This window comes from Brienomyrus brachyistius, chromosome 9 (assembly GCF_023856365.1).
Source record: "Brienomyrus brachyistius isolate T26 chromosome 9, BBRACH_0.4, whole genome shotgun sequence".
Classification (NCBI taxonomy): domain Eukaryota; kingdom Metazoa; phylum Chordata; class Actinopteri; order Osteoglossiformes; family Mormyridae; genus Brienomyrus; species Brienomyrus brachyistius.
In genome coordinates this window covers 12,015,204-12,030,092 of record NC_064541.1, presented here as the reverse complement: position 1 = coordinate 12,030,092, position 14,889 = coordinate 12,015,204, and the positions used below count along the sequence as shown (strand labels likewise).

The window sequence follows — 14,889 nt, the reverse complement described above, 5'->3', positions numbered from 1 at the left end:
TGAAGACTATACCAGTGTATCTTGGAGGCCCACTGATTTTGAGTGAAGGTAATGATTCTAGATGGTGGGTCAGGGGGTCTCTGGCAGGCCTCTAGCGACTGCCACCAGATTCGGCGAGCCACTAGGTCTTGATGGTGAACTCTGTTTCCAGTTGGAACCACTAATGAAGGTCGAACAGCTGGTTGTTGACCTCCATGCCTTGTTCTGGGTGATTGAAAACCTCCTTGAGGTAAGTATGGAATGCATCAAAGGCAGACACTACCAGGATCCACTGATGAAAGAGTCCCACAGCCTGTCACTCAGGGGCTCTTGGAATCATCCTGACTTCCCTGACTTTATGGTACCCCTGCTTGTCTGGTCGGATGTCGAGTGTGAAGCGGTGTGGATGACAGTTGACATCTCCAAATCCAAGGCTACAGTGCTCTCTTGACAAAGGAGAGGATTGCTCCTTTTAGGTCTAGCTGGAGAGTCTACCTGTACTAAAAGATGTAAAGGGATCTCAGGATCTTCTTCATGAGTGACAGTAAGAAGGAATGCGAGATTGACAGGCAGATTGGTGCAGTGCAGTAGAACAATTCTGCCAAATAAGACTTGCAGTTCACCGGTCGATCTACGCGTTACGGATAGGCACTGTGGCTCACAATAAGAGAACACAAGAAACAAAAGGACCATTAGTGGTCAAAAACAAAGCAGGTAAGCAAATTAAAGCAGAGAGCAACACAGGAACAAGAATGGAGCAATACAAGAACAACCATAGCAGAACAGCTGCAAACACAAAGCAACAACAGCTACAAACACAAGCCTGGGGACAGCAAAACATAGGTGAGGGTCATAATCATGAAGTACTCAAACACTAGGAAAGGGGTGGCCAGTGACACCTGCTGGCCAGACAGGGACTGATCCTGCCACTACAGTCATGGCCAAAGGAATGACGCAAAAATTCATTTTCACAAAGTCTGCTGCCTCAGTTTTTATGATGGCAATTTGCATAAACTCTAGAATGTTATGAAGAGTGATCAGATAAATTGCAATTAATTGCAAAGTCCCACTTTATCATAAGAATAAACTTAATCCCCCCAAAAAAAAACATTTCCATTGCATTTCAGCCTGGCCACAAAAGGACCTACTGACATCATTTCAGTGAGTCTCTCGTTATCACAGAGTGTTGACGAGGACAAGGCTGGACATCACTCTGTCATGCTGATTAAGTTAGAATAGCAGACTGGATGCTTTAAAAGGAGGGTGGTGCTTGACATCATTGTTCTTCCTCTGTTAACCATGCGCCAGAATCATCACCCCATAAAGTCACTGCAATTTCATTGTACAAGTAGCATCCGCGCTCGAGTATAATGACAATAAAGGTTTTCTATTCTATTCTATTATTCTGTTTAACTTAGAAACATTCTGGATTCATCTGGCACATTTATCATGTAACCCTTAACAGGAGAATCCAAATGATGATGCTGATGATTATTAATGTATGATGATAATTATTAATGCTTTCCCACCTGCTTGCAGAATTGTGCTTAAAACTTCAAGAGTTAAAGAGATAAGTAAATATGTAATAAAGGAAAACAAAAAAGTTAAAAAAATAAAATAATCTTTTAATCACAATAGGCCTAACACACTAACAACATTTTAATATCCTGTTGGTTGATTTTTTATAATGATTATATATTCATACCTTTTATATTGCTGTTTCTTGCAAATGTTCTGAATCAGTTAGCATTCTTGGCAATATTCCTTATGAAACGCATGACCAAAGTCCCAGCTTTGACCAGCCCTTTAAGTTTCAGTTAAACCCTCGAAACTTTCAGTTTCCATTTCTCTGTCAATAAAAACTCATTCCTCCCATCAGTTTTAGCGCTTCGTCCAAGTTAATGACACTGCTCTTCACGTCTCTGCGAAATTGACGCCTGTACAATTGTGTTTATTGTTTTTTGACGAATAAACGTATCCCGTCTGTCAGGTAAGTGAAATCAATAAATGAGAATATGTCCATTAACAACAAAATCTCGATTCTACTTTAACTTATTTCAGCTGCGTGTTTCCTATAAACTTTTAACATTAAATATTGTGATGTTCAAGTCTGTAAATTAATTAGCGGTTTTTTCCCTTTAAAGATTGGGGGTAAATACCATAAACTGAATAAATGTTATAAATGTAAACAACGCAGCTAAATCCGGTTTCCTCCTACAGTCCACCTATACACGGACAGAAGTGTACGAGGCAATACGTGTCTATGTAAGTGATAAAATGTTTTGACTTAAAACTACATTTTAAGTGCCATGTCCATGGTAACTGGTAAAACGGCATTTTTATCAGTCAGTCCGGAAGACTGGAACATATTTTAATTAGTTTTCCACACGTACAATATTTTACAATCAAATATTGTAATACAATCAAATCTTACTAATCCGACATTAATAAGTGTCCTCATTTGCGTTTTCGCGTTTTTAAAACTCCTAACCAAATTTTCAAATGAAACACATAGCATTACTCCGGGGTACTAGATGGCGGATGGGAACCGATTTGGATCATTAACCGGGAAGAGTTTTGTTAGTCGGTGGTTAGAGCTGGATGCACCTGCCTCAAGTTACAAATTTCACTTACCAATTTTTAAAATCATCGATCCATTTACTGAACCCGCTTGTACTATTCAGGGTCGCGGGGGGGGGGGGGGGGGGGGGGTCTGGAGCCTATCCTGAAATCTACGAGCGAAAGGCAGGAAAAATAGCTCAGGATGGGGGGGTCAACCAGGGGCGGAGCTAAGGGCGAGGCCACCGCCTCTGGGCCGTAGAGGCCCCTCCCCCCAACCGTAAGAGGCCACTCCCAAACACTAAATTAAAAAAAAAAGCCTATGCATGTATAAAGTTATACTGATATAATTCCTCCCAAGCTCTTGACAACTAAAATATATTTGCACACATGTCACTCAGACATGCACGCAGTTTGTGAATTTTGGACTGTGGGGGGAAACCCCACAACGACAATATGCCAACTCCCCACACATTACCTTAGGGGAGACTGGAACCCAGGTCCCAGAGGTGTGACGAGGCAGCATTGCACCACCGTATTGCCCTATCAGCTATGCAATTTAATATTATTGCTGTTTTTAGTTTTGTTGCAATCCACATTTTGTGTCCAAGAAAGACCCGAAGATGAATCCCAGCGCACCCAGTTACCCAATGGCCTCCTTGTATGTCGGCGACCTGCACCAGGATGTGACCGAAGCCATGCTTTATGAGAAATTCAGCCCTGCTGGCGCGATCCTATCCATCCGAGTGTGTCGTGACATGATAACTCGCCGGTCCCTCGGATATGCCTATGTCAACTTCCAGCTGCCCGCCGACGGTAAGCGATATGGAAGTCCAGCAATAAGTTCATCCTAAAAGCATGTGGTTTTGTCCATTTTTACATTGTAATTACTCTAATTATAATTTATGAATTATAGAGAGAGCGAGTCCCTAAGGTAGACTTTGTCCATGACCAGTCTAAGGAATGTAGGCGTATGTAGTCCGAGCTGACTTCTGGCTAATGACAGACAGGCACAGGGCACAACTAAATACTAAATATTCTATCATTAGTTACCAGATCCTATAATTTAAAAAAAAATAAACCAATTCAAGCTATGTAACACATCAAAACTATATATATATAAAAAACATATGGATTATGCAATGACCAACAATGTATTTAAAAAATTGTTGCGGGGCAGCAACTCTGTGGGTTGGCATTCAGTAGGTTGCTGGTTCAAATCCCGTGTTTGGTACAGTGATGATCGCTCTGTTGCACAAGAATTTCATAGTGTGGAAGAACATATGCGACAATAAAACCTGAAACTATAGTTTTATTAGTATCATTTAATTGATACAATATGAGTGATTACTTTGCTTGTTCTCGTAGCTGAACGTGCTCTGGACACCATGAATTTTGACGTGATTAAGGGCAGACCCGTCCGCATCATGTGGTCTCAGCGTGACCCGTCCCTAAGGAAGAGCGGCGTCGGCAACATCTTCATCAAGAACCTGGACAAATCTATTGACAATATGGCCCTCTATGATACATTTTCTGCTTTCGGAAATATCTTGTCCTGTAAGGTAATCACGTTGTTACTTAGTCCTGTGAGCCGCCAAATTTTGGTGTGAAGCACATAATGGAGAATTGCATCATTGGAATAAATGAAGTCCCTAATGCATGGTGTAAAATTGTTGATTATATCCATAAATGTTCTCTTCCCAAGGTGGTTTGTGATGAGAACGGCTCAAAGGGCTACGGTTTTGTGAACTTTGAGACCCAGGAGGCGGCTGAAAGGGCCATTGAGAAAATGAGTGGCATGTTGCTCAATGACAGGAAGGTGTAAGTGCATTCAGTTTCATTTGTGTTACGTGTATATTATAGACTTATTAAACTTATTATTAAGGAGGTTACTTTTCGTTGTGTTTTACTGGTTTATGCTTCTCCATGTTTTTCTACTTCCAATTTAATCAAATTTAAATACCCTTTACCGGATATTTGCGACTCCATGGATATTTGCATAATGAAGGTTTACAAAAATTTACATAAAAAATCAAATGCCATTTGTCTCTAGGCTTATCTGTGTTGTCATGGTACTCTAGTTTTGAAAATGACTTTCGCTTCAGGTTTGTCGGCCACTACAAGTCTCGCAAAGAACGTGAAGCAGAGCTTGGGGCGATGGCTAAGGAGTTCACTAACGTGTACATCAAAAACTTTGGGGAGGACATGGATGATGAGAAGCTGCGGGAGATATTTGGAAAATTTGGTGAGTGACCCTGCAAGTCATTGTGTGCTCTGACTGGTTTATGTCTGTTGGTTGTAAAAGACTGATTGATGTTCTTTATAGGACCTGTCCAAAGTATCAGAGTCATGACTGATGAAAGTGGGAAATCCAAGGGCTTCGGCATCATCAGCTATGAACGGCATGAAGATGCCCTGAAGGTGTGACATTTCTGGGAATCTTTAAATCTTGCCTCAACCAAAGCCAAGTGTTTGTACAGTTTTGTGCAATTTAAAGGTTTGAGAAATGTTGTCCAGGATGTGGGTGGTGTGTCGATGTGTACCGCTGTTGTCTCACACTTCCAGGGTGAGCCTGTAGGACTCAAGTTCCACATCTGCTCTGTGGTTGTTGTATTTGTATGTTGTGTGATTTTCTTCCTGCAGTAGAAACACATGCTATTACGCTGCTGTATGTATCTGTGTTGTATACAGTGTGTGCACATCTGTCCTGTGACGGACTGAAATCTGGGGTCTAGTTCCATTTTTTAAATGAATATCTTGGCTAAGCATGTAGTCATAGTTTGGTTACTATAGTCAACATGGAGCTGCTACAACCTTTGTATGCAACATGTTCTGGTCTTTCAGGCTGTTGATGAGTTGAATGGGAAGGAGATGAATGGCAAGCAGGTTTATGTGGGACGTGCCCAGAAGAAATCTGAGTGCCAGATGGAACTGAAGCAAAAGTTCAAGGAACAGAAACAAATGCTGGGTAAGTTTCTCCCCCCCTTGCACTCGGTGAACCTTGGTCCTCTTTTCCAGTGTAGAGTTCGCCTCACTTTCAGACCTGGGCGTTTGACACGATTGGTCCCTCTCTGCAGGAGAGAGTCTCTTCCCACTTATCCAGAGCATGCACCCCTCCTTGGCGGGCAAGATCACTGGCATGCTGCTGGAGATAGACAACTCAGAGCTACTCCACATGCTCGAGTCCCCAGAGTCTCTACGTTCCAAGGTCAGCATTCTGGCTTCCACCCTCCTCTGTTACACACACATTCAACATGTAAAGATAAGCATCACACATGCTAAATGTTTCTGCCAGTAGATATTTTGTATTTGGTGTCCAGTCTGACTGCAGTTGTCTGCTTTAGGTGGATGAGGCGGTGGCCATGCTACAGGCTCACCAGGCCAAGGAGGCTGCCCAGAAATCGGTGACCAGTTCAGCCAGTGTGCCAAGCGTCTAGGCAGAGGTGAGCCCTCAAAGCTGAACTTGATTCCTCTATACGCTTTATGGTACTTCTGCATTTGGTGTGTGGGATGTTATTTCTCTTGTAGTAAAATTTGAGCTGCCGTGTCTATGAGGATGTTGGTCACCCCTGAAAGCTGAACATGTTCTCCAAGCAGACCTCATGGTACTTCTCCCACTTTTTGCTGGGGTTTTGACCTCCTTATTAATGGTCTCTGCCAGTGATAGGATAGTCACTAGTTTGAATCCCAGGGCTGGCAGATTGATGCCACCTCTGGGCCACTGAGTGGTGCCCTTAACCCTCAGCTCCAGGGGCACTGCATGCTTGCTGACCCTTTGCCGTGACCCCCAACTGTCTGTGTGTCTCAACTGTCTGTGTGTCTCATGGAGAGTAAGATGGGGTAGGCAAAAATACAATGTCCCTATGAAGGGGCATAAATTACATTTAGCATTGTTTCCTGGCACCTCTGGAACTAGGATTCGAGTGTCCGCCATGGTTGCATGTGTGTGGAATTTGCATGTTTTCCCTGTGTCATCGTAGGGTTTCTTCCAGGTACTCTGGTGCCTCCCTCCCAAGTCCAAACACATGCTGAGGTTAATTGGAGTTGCCAAATTGCTCATAGGTGCACATGTGGGAGTGAATGGTTTGTGAGTGTGCCCTGTGTTGGATTTGGCATCCCATCCTGGGTTATTCCCTGCCTTGTGCCTATAGCCTCTGTGATAGGCTCCCTGCAACCCTGAATAGGACAGGAGGTTTCAGAAAATGGATGGATGGATGGATGGATGGGTGAATAGATTATTACCATACTATTCCGATGGTGTTACAGATTTCCAGTGCTTTTTTCTCCTCTTGCACTGGAATGCTCTTTTTGTGAGCTAGGAAAATCTGACAACAATCCAAAGGCACAAGGTGTTTAAAACACAGGAATGTTCAGTTAGTAGTGGTTTAAAAAATTGATTCAAAGCTTGACCTCCTGATTGGTTTCCCTTGGCAAACACATCTAGGTAGAGAAACCTCAGACAAACTATGATCCATTGATGACCCCAAAAACTAATGTTATGAATAATCAAAACTATCATAAAGGCAATTAAAATGAATATTACATCACAATATCTTGATTGTTAATTTTGCAATTTTGTAAAATAAAATCGCTTCTTCCATCACTGGTGTTACATGGTGTAACTAGCATTTTATGTTGGTTATGAAAAGGTGCTTGTTCTTTTTGATGAAACGGTGTCTTTATTAAGAGCATCTTACTTGAACTGTGAAATACAGACGTCATTGAAAATAAATTTATTACAAAATGATGGACACCAGATATATTAAAATATATTTGAAATTACACTCAATTTTGCATGCATGATAACAGAAGATGGAGGAGCAGAGCTGCCTGAATCAGCAGAGACACAACCCATCTATCCATCACCGTGACCACTTAAGCCCAACTGGGGTCACGGGGAACCAGAGCCTATCCCCGGAACAAGGGCCGCAGATGGGAACCAACCCTGGCCTGTCACCAACATATCGGACCCATTTAGACTCGCCAATCAATCCATCCTGCACGCTTTTGCACCGTGGGAGGAAATCGGAGCCCCCGGCAAAAACCCACACAAACATGGGGAGAGCATGTGAACTCCACACAGAAAGGACCTACGTCTGACCCCAGCATCGAACCCAAGACCTTGCTGTGAGACAGCAGCACTAACTACTGTGCCACCGTGCCACCCATGGACCCAATGCATTCTAACCATTACCTTTTTATCACGCTGAGATCTGGAACGTGCTTCTGCTCCTTTATTTATGCATCTTTCACTTTATTTGATCTGTGTTGCACATCTCTGGTCTTTTTTCAGTATAATTTTCCCTATTTGTGACATATTTGTTAAATTGTTACTTTTGATGTATTTTGGTTTTATTATTAATCATTGTGAAGTTGACCACCATGCATTTCACTGCAGGTTATATTCTGATGGTTTACCTTGCACATAACAAATAAAACCCTTGAATCCATCCAAATGGCGAATGACCCGTATGCTTTTCTCCTGTAGTACATAACATATGTTAGCTTGTATGCAAGTCCAATAAGCATTTTCTAATCTAGTGCTCATGTAATGTAGTGGGCGTTTCAGGTCCAGAAGCTACAAATCCAGATCAAGATTTGGTTTCTACCAAGAAGTTTAACATAAAGAGTCACAATCACAGGGACGGCATGGTGGTGCAGTGGTTAGCACTGTTGCCTCACACCTCTGGGACCCGGGTTTGAGTCTCTGCCTGGGACATGTGTGCAGAGTTTGCATGTTTTCCCCATGTCGTCGTGGGGTTTCCCCCACAGTCCAAAAACATGCTGAGGCTAATTGGAGTTGCTAAATTGCCCATAGGTGTGCATGTGTGAGTGAATGGTGTGTGAGTGTGCCCTGAGATGGGCTGGCCCTCCATCCTGGGTTGTTCCCTGCCTCGTGCCCATTGCTTCCAGGATAGGCTCCGGACCCCCCGCGACCCAATAGGATAAGCGGTTTGGAAAATGGATGGATGGAGTCACAGTCACAGAGTACTCACTTGGTTGGTAGAAACAAATTTTGGTCTGGATTTGTAACTTCTGGACCTGAAAAGCCCAAAACCGGTGTCCATTTGTTTAAAGCAGTGTTTCCCAACCTGGTTCTTGCAACCTACAGATGGTCCATGTTTTTGCTCCTTCCTAGCTCCCTGTCAGACAGTTCACATTTTTGCTCCCAGCTGGAAGGGGCCGAAAAAAGGGTACTGTCTGTGGGTCGCCGAGGCCCAGATTGACAAACACTGGTTTAGAGGTCCAGTTTTCTATTAAATTCAACATCTTTATCTGATATTGATAACAGTGTATTGTAAAAAAAAATCAAATATATGATATGAAATTTGATGAGAATGATATAACAATGGCTATCGATTTCCTTAGCGTTTTTAAATGTTTGCTTTGAATTTTATCCTGGATGCTACAGGCGCAAGACGGGGGATAACCCCAGCGACCCTGGATAGGACGGATGGATGGACTTTGAATTTTAATTTGATGTTTAAAAGGTTATTCATTATGTCGTTAGTCGTACAATACAATTATTGGCCGCCACCGAGTAGTATTTCAAGACGCCACAAGGCAGGAATGGCGAAAATTGACACTGTATTACTGAACTAACGTTACATTTCTTAATAAAGAATGTAACAGTGACGCCACAGACGAATGAAGGTACTTCGGGTGCTGCAGTCCAGAGCACCGCGGAACGTTTCATTTTCAAAGGATTTTTCAGAAATGGAACATTCCAGTGACGCAATGGAGAAACTATATATTCCACTACGTGCGCATGGAGCGCTTCCCTAAACCCCGGCTGTTAGTGCTGTGTGAGTGAGTGTGTGCCCCGGAGCTCTCCTCGGCACACATCTTATATAAAAAATTAAAAAACAAAAAAAATTTACAAAACCAACAAAAACAACAAAAAATTGTTTCCTTTTGTAACAAAAAATTAAAAAATAACTGGTGAAGCGGGACTAGCAACGAGTGAACCGAAGAATAGAACGAAGGAAAGGACGAAATAATTCGACGCGTGAAGCCGGCTAGCTAGCTAGCTAACGTTACTGCTGAAGCGAAAGGCCTTTTGAATTTTAAACTCGACTTGTTTAAATTTTTATCTCGCTTGCTGGTACAGACCGACGTAACGTTTTGATATTTCGCTGAGCTGAACACTCTTGGTTTATTTTTTACCTCAACGGCGGGCCGACAACCGTTATTTTTGACCGATTTACCCGAAAAAATCGTGTTACCTGCGTATTGTGTAACATTGGCTAGCCGGGTCCAGTTTGCCACCGACGGCCGTCTCGAATTTTCAAATTACAAGTTTGACGTGTCGGTTTTTTTTTAAAGAAAACTATTAAGATTTTATTTTTTACCCCTGTCGAGATCAATAAATAAAAAGACAAGAAGATGAATCCCAGCGGACCCAGTTACCCAATGGCCTCCTTGTATGTCGGCGACCTGCACCAGGATGTGACCGAAGCCATGCTTTACGAGAAATTCAGCCCGGCCGGCCCGATCCTATCCATTCGAGTGTGTCGTGACATGATAACTCGCCGGTCTCTCGGATATGCCTATGTCAACTTCCAGCAGCCCGCCGACGGTAAGCTAGGCGCCCTGGCAGCGGACACGTTTTTAGACGCGATTCCTCCTCACCACTCCAGCGTGGTGGCGGCGATGCGGGGACAAGCATGGTGTCCTTGTGCTTGCGCAGTTAGGGTTAGACAATATGGAGACCTTGTAGTTTCTGATCAGGAAGTTTAAAGCTAGATAATCTGAATTTTGTCAGTTTAGTCTGAAGGATGTTTAATTGACGAAATAGATTTTAATATGAATGGATCGGATGGATATTTGCTGGTTTTTAGGTGTCTGAACGAAAACGAAGGGGAGGGGCGGACAATGTGTCGCAAAGAAATGCCTCTGCCTTTCATATATTATGTGCAGCGGTTCTGTTCGCTCCAGATAAATGTTATATCGGCGTGATCTGAGCCGCCGCCTCTCTTTCAGCTGAACGTGCTCTGGACACCATGAATTTTGACGTGATTAAGGGCAGACCCGTCCGCATCATGTGGTCTCAGCGTGACCCGTCCCTAAGGAAGAGCGGCGTCGGCAACATCTTCATCAAGAACCTGGACAAATCTATTGACAATAAGGCCCTCTATGATACATTTTCTGCTTTCGGAAATATCTTGTCCTGTAAGGTAATCACGTTGTTACTTAGTCCTGTGAGCCGCCAAATTTTGGTGTGAAGCACATAATGGAGAATTGCATTATTGGAGTAAAATGAAGTCCCTAATGCATGGTGTAAAATTGTTGATTATATCCATAAATGTTCTCTTCCCAAGGTGGTTTGTGATGAGAACGGCTCAAAGGGCTACGGTTTTGTGCACTTTGAGACCCAGGAGGCGGCTGAAAGGGCCATTGAGAAAATGAATGGCATGTTGCTCAATGATAGGAAGGTGTAAGTGCATTCAGTTTCATTTCTTGTATAGCTATTTGTCAAGAGATTGTCATCTTGGCGAGGGTTAATTTTGACAGAGTGTTGCTGATCAGGGTTATGCTTCCTGGTTTACATCTTTACTCTGCAGCCTTGTCAAATTCGGTACATCCTTGTTTAGTGGACTGTTCCGGCCAAAATGGCTGCCACAATGAAATGACAGCTCATGGGCCCCACATTGCCACATGAATGCTGGGGATAAATTGCTGCTGCCAACACTGTTACAGAATGACGAAGACGTGCATACTTTCTACTTCAGTTGTAAACAGATGCAGTTTGTCTCTAGGCTTATCTGTGTTGTCATGGTACTCTAGTTTTGAAAGTGACTTTCGCTTCAGGTTTGTCGGCCGCTTCAAGTCTCGCAAAGAACGTGAAGCAGAGCTTGGGGCGAGGGCTAAGGAGTTCACTAACGTGTACATCAAAAACTTTGGGGAGGACATGGATGATGAGAAGCTGCGGGAGATATTTGGAAAATTTGGTGAGTGACCCTGCAAGTCATTGTGTGCTCTGACTGGTTTACGTATGTGGATTCTGACAGACTAACGTTCTGTAGGACCTGCTCTAAGTATCAGAGTCATGATTGATGAAAGTGGGAAATCCAAGGGCTTCGGCTTTGTCAGCTATGAACGGCATGAAGATGCCCAGAAGGTAAGATATAGGATCTGTAGCAAGTTTTATTTATATTTAGCAATGCCAGTTTTGTTCCAATTGTCTGACCTGATTAACCTTCTGGTGCTACATTGTCATGAGGTGGTAATTTGGTAAAGTTCCATCCATTTTATGTTTTCATCTTTGCTCATATTCTAAGGTTTTAAGTGGTGGAATGGATTAGTTCCAATGGTAAAATATAAAATCATATTTAAGACCCAGAATAGAAGTTTTGTCTAGTTCAGATTCACACTACAGTTGACACAGCTACTACAACGTTTGAGTTGAACTTGTTTTGGTCTTTCAGGCTGTTGATGAGATGAACGGGAAGGAACTGAATGGCAAACAAGTTTATGTGGGACGTGCCCAGAAAAAATCTGAGCGCCAGACAGAACTGAAGCGCAAGTTTGAGCAGATGAAGCAGGACAGGATGACTCGATACCAGGTTTGTGTCCACAGACACAGTTGCTGTTCCTTTAGCAAGGTGTGATTCAAATAAGAGCAGTAATGAACTGTGTTGTTCAGGGTGTCAACTTGTATGTGAAAAATCTTGATGATGGGCTTGACGATGAACGTCTGCGAAAGGAGTTTTCCCCCTTTGGGACCATCACCAGCGCTAAGGTGAGAATATCTTGAAGATATCCCTTCATGGCCTGTTCACTAGAAGAATTTGTCCCTTGGACAAAAGCATTAACACAAGGCTGTTATGTTGGATGTCATAAAGCAAAGTGTATGAACCCAGTGTTTCTTACCCAGGTCATGATGGAAGGAGGTCGCAGCAAGGGCTTTGGGTTTGTGTGCTTCTCCTCACCTGAAGAGGCCACCAAAGCTGTAACTGAGATGAATGGCCGTATAGTTGCTACTAAACCACTGTATGTGGCTCTGGCTCAGAGGAAGGAGGAACGTCAAGCCCATCTCACTAACCAGTACATGCAGAGACTGGCCAGTGTCAGGGCTGTGCCCAACCCCGTCATCAACCCTTACCAGCCCCCACAACCTTCTGGTTACTTCATGACTGCCATTCCACAGGTTTGTCTTTGCTCTAAGTTGTGTAAAGACTTAAGTTGTTGCCAGACTTAAATTGTGGCTGGTAACAAGACTTTCTCCCCACAGACCCAGAACAGAGCTGCTTACTACCCCACTGGCCAGATTGCACAACTGAGGCCAAGCCCTCGCTGGGCCACCCAAAACGTCAGGCCCCAGCGTAAGTAAACCCTACTGTGTAGCACTTTTGGTTCAGATGATTATTTTCTGGTTATATGGCACAGGCATCTTGGTTTGTTGGCTTGTCTGCTGTTCGCATGTTCTGGGCGATGATGGAACCATTGCCTTCATTCCACAGATTTCCAGAACATGTCCAACGCCATGCGGCCTTCGGCTCCCAGGCCACAGTCCTTCGGTATGAGGCCGACATCCTCCCAGGTGCCGCGTATGATGGCTTCTCAGCGTGTCGGTAAGCCACAGCATGGTCACAAGTCATAATCACAAAGGGTTTGACTGATCCCATAGATTTCTGACCCTCTGACACGTTTCTCTACTTCCAGCTGCCCAAACGATGGGACCCCGCCCGTCCAGCACTGCGGCCGCAGCTGCAGCAGCTCCTGTGCGCGGTGTGCCGCAGTACAAATATGCTGCAGGCGTGCGCAACCCTCAACAGCACCTGAACACTCAGCCCCAGGTAGCCATGCAGCAGGTATGATCCATTTGGTGGTATCAGTTTGCTCACCAAGTTACAATAGTAGCTAAAATGCTGCTTGCATGAATTTTAAGGTTTACTTAGTCATTTGTTTTCTTTGCAGTCTGCTGTCCACGTCCAAGGCCAGGAGCCCCTGACTGCCTCTATGCTAGCTTCTGCTCCCCCCCAGGAACAGAAACAAATGCTGGGTAAGTTTGTCCCACCTTGCACTCGGTGAACCTTGGTCCTCTTTTCCAGTGTAGAGTTCGCCTCACTTTCAGACCTGGGCGTTTGACACGATTGGTCCCTCTCTGCAGGAGAGCGTCTCTTCCCACTTATCCAGAGCATGCACCCCTCCTTGGCGGGCAAGATCACTGGCATGCTGCTGGAGATAGACAACTCAGAGCTACTCCACATGCTCGAGTCCCCAGAGTCTCTACGTTCCAAGGTCAGCATTCTGGCTTCCACCCTCCTCTGTTACACACACATTCAACATGTAAAGATAAGCATCACACATGCTAAATGTTTCTGCCAGTAGATATTTTGTATTTGGTGTCCAGTCTGACTGTAGTTGTCTGCTTTAGGTGGATGAGGCGGTGGCTGTGCTACAGGCTCACCAGGCCAAGGAGGCTGCTCAGAAATCGGTGACCAGTTCAGCCAGTGTGCCAAGCGTCTAGGCAGAGGTGAGCCCTCAAAGCTGAACTTGATTCCTCTATACGCTTTATGGTACTTCTGCATTTGGTGTGTGGGATGTTATTTCTCTTGTAGTAAAATTTGAGCTGCCGTGTCTATGAGGATGTTGGTCACTGACTCTCATTTCCTTGCAGGTTTTGCTGCCCCTTCGCTTCACCAAGAAAAAAATTTTGGGGAAAAAATAAAACATCGCAAAAAGAAAATGACTTAAAAAAAAAAAAAAAACATGATTTTTTTGCCAGGTCTAGTAAAGTTAAGGTAGGCCTAGTTAATTGTAAAATAAAAAAAAAAGAGAAAAATAAGAAAACGAAGAAAAATTACATTGGTGTGACCCATGTCACTGGACCACAATCATTCCTTTTTATTAGTTTTATTGTGTGGATGCTTAAAATTTTGGCACTTTTCAGTGGTGGGGAAAATCATAGTTGACCATTGGAGTAATCTGGATTGAAAATTGCTTGCTTTAATAAAAGTTAAACATTGTCTGCTTGTTGGATTTTCCTTGAATTCTTGTACACCAGTGAAGCGCCTAATGGTTTCTGAAAGCAACTTCATGCAGGTTAGAGCTCTTCTAAGTGGATTTGAAAAAGCTTTAGGCTTTAATACTACAGAGGTGTTGGACAATGAGTAATGCTGATTAGCTAAAGACAAATGTTCCTGCCTTAGAACATGTAGGTCAATCTATGCTTATCGTGCAGAAAAATTGCTTATAAGGGTGCCGTCAACAATATTCAGCCTAAATGTTGTCCACACAATTGGGGAATATTGACTTGTCTTGCTTTCATCTCAAAACATTTGCACGAATACTCATGAGAAGCATGAATCACCATGACGATTAGACTCCTTTGGCAGGCTCCTCCTC

At 43.6% G+C, this 14,889-nt stretch overlaps 1 protein-coding gene and 1 non-coding gene across 8 annotated transcripts; both read left to right on the top strand.

The window, feature by feature from the left end:
• Nucleotides 1-1,829: 1,829 nt before the first annotated feature.
• On the top strand, nt 1,830-14,510 carry LOC125748630 (polyadenylate-binding protein 1-like). Of its 7 annotated transcripts, XM_049025024.1 has the most exons (17): nt 1,846-1,969; nt 2,200-2,244; nt 3,154-3,354; nt 3,907-4,100; nt 4,244-4,359; nt 4,644-4,783; nt 11,565-11,659; nt 11,967-12,104; nt 12,185-12,280; nt 12,416-12,688; nt 12,773-12,863; nt 13,002-13,112; nt 13,204-13,352; nt 13,459-13,543; nt 13,652-13,782; nt 13,919-14,017; nt 14,162-14,510. In XM_049025024.1, exons 3-16 carry the CDS (start codon nt 3,162-3,164, stop codon nt 14,009-14,011), a joined length of 1,905 nt encoding a protein of 634 aa, XP_048880981.1. In that variant the 5' UTR covers nt 1,846-1,969; nt 2,200-2,244; nt 3,154-3,161; the 3' UTR covers nt 14,012-14,017; nt 14,162-14,510. The 7 variants fall into 7 exon arrangements, with proteins under 7 accessions (XP_048880982.1, XP_048880983.1, XP_048880984.1 ...); XM_049025023.1 differs by lacking the exons at nt 1,846-1,969; nt 2,200-2,244; nt 3,154-3,354; ... (1 more) ...; nt 4,244-4,359; nt 4,644-4,783 and adding exons at nt 9,311-10,117; nt 10,522-10,715; nt 10,860-10,975; nt 11,350-11,489; XM_049025025.1 differs by lacking the exons at nt 11,565-11,659; nt 11,967-12,104; nt 12,185-12,280; ... (1 more) ...; nt 12,773-12,863; nt 13,002-13,112 and adding exons at nt 4,865-4,959; nt 5,383-5,506 and having other exon boundaries at nt 1,830-1,969.
• Nucleotides 11,098-11,232, top strand: LOC125749961 (small nucleolar RNA SNORA5). The gene has a single exon (XR_007400239.1). It is a non-coding gene; the product is annotated as a small nucleolar RNA SNORA5 (small nucleolar RNA).
• Nucleotides 14,511-14,889: the final 379 nt, after the last annotated feature.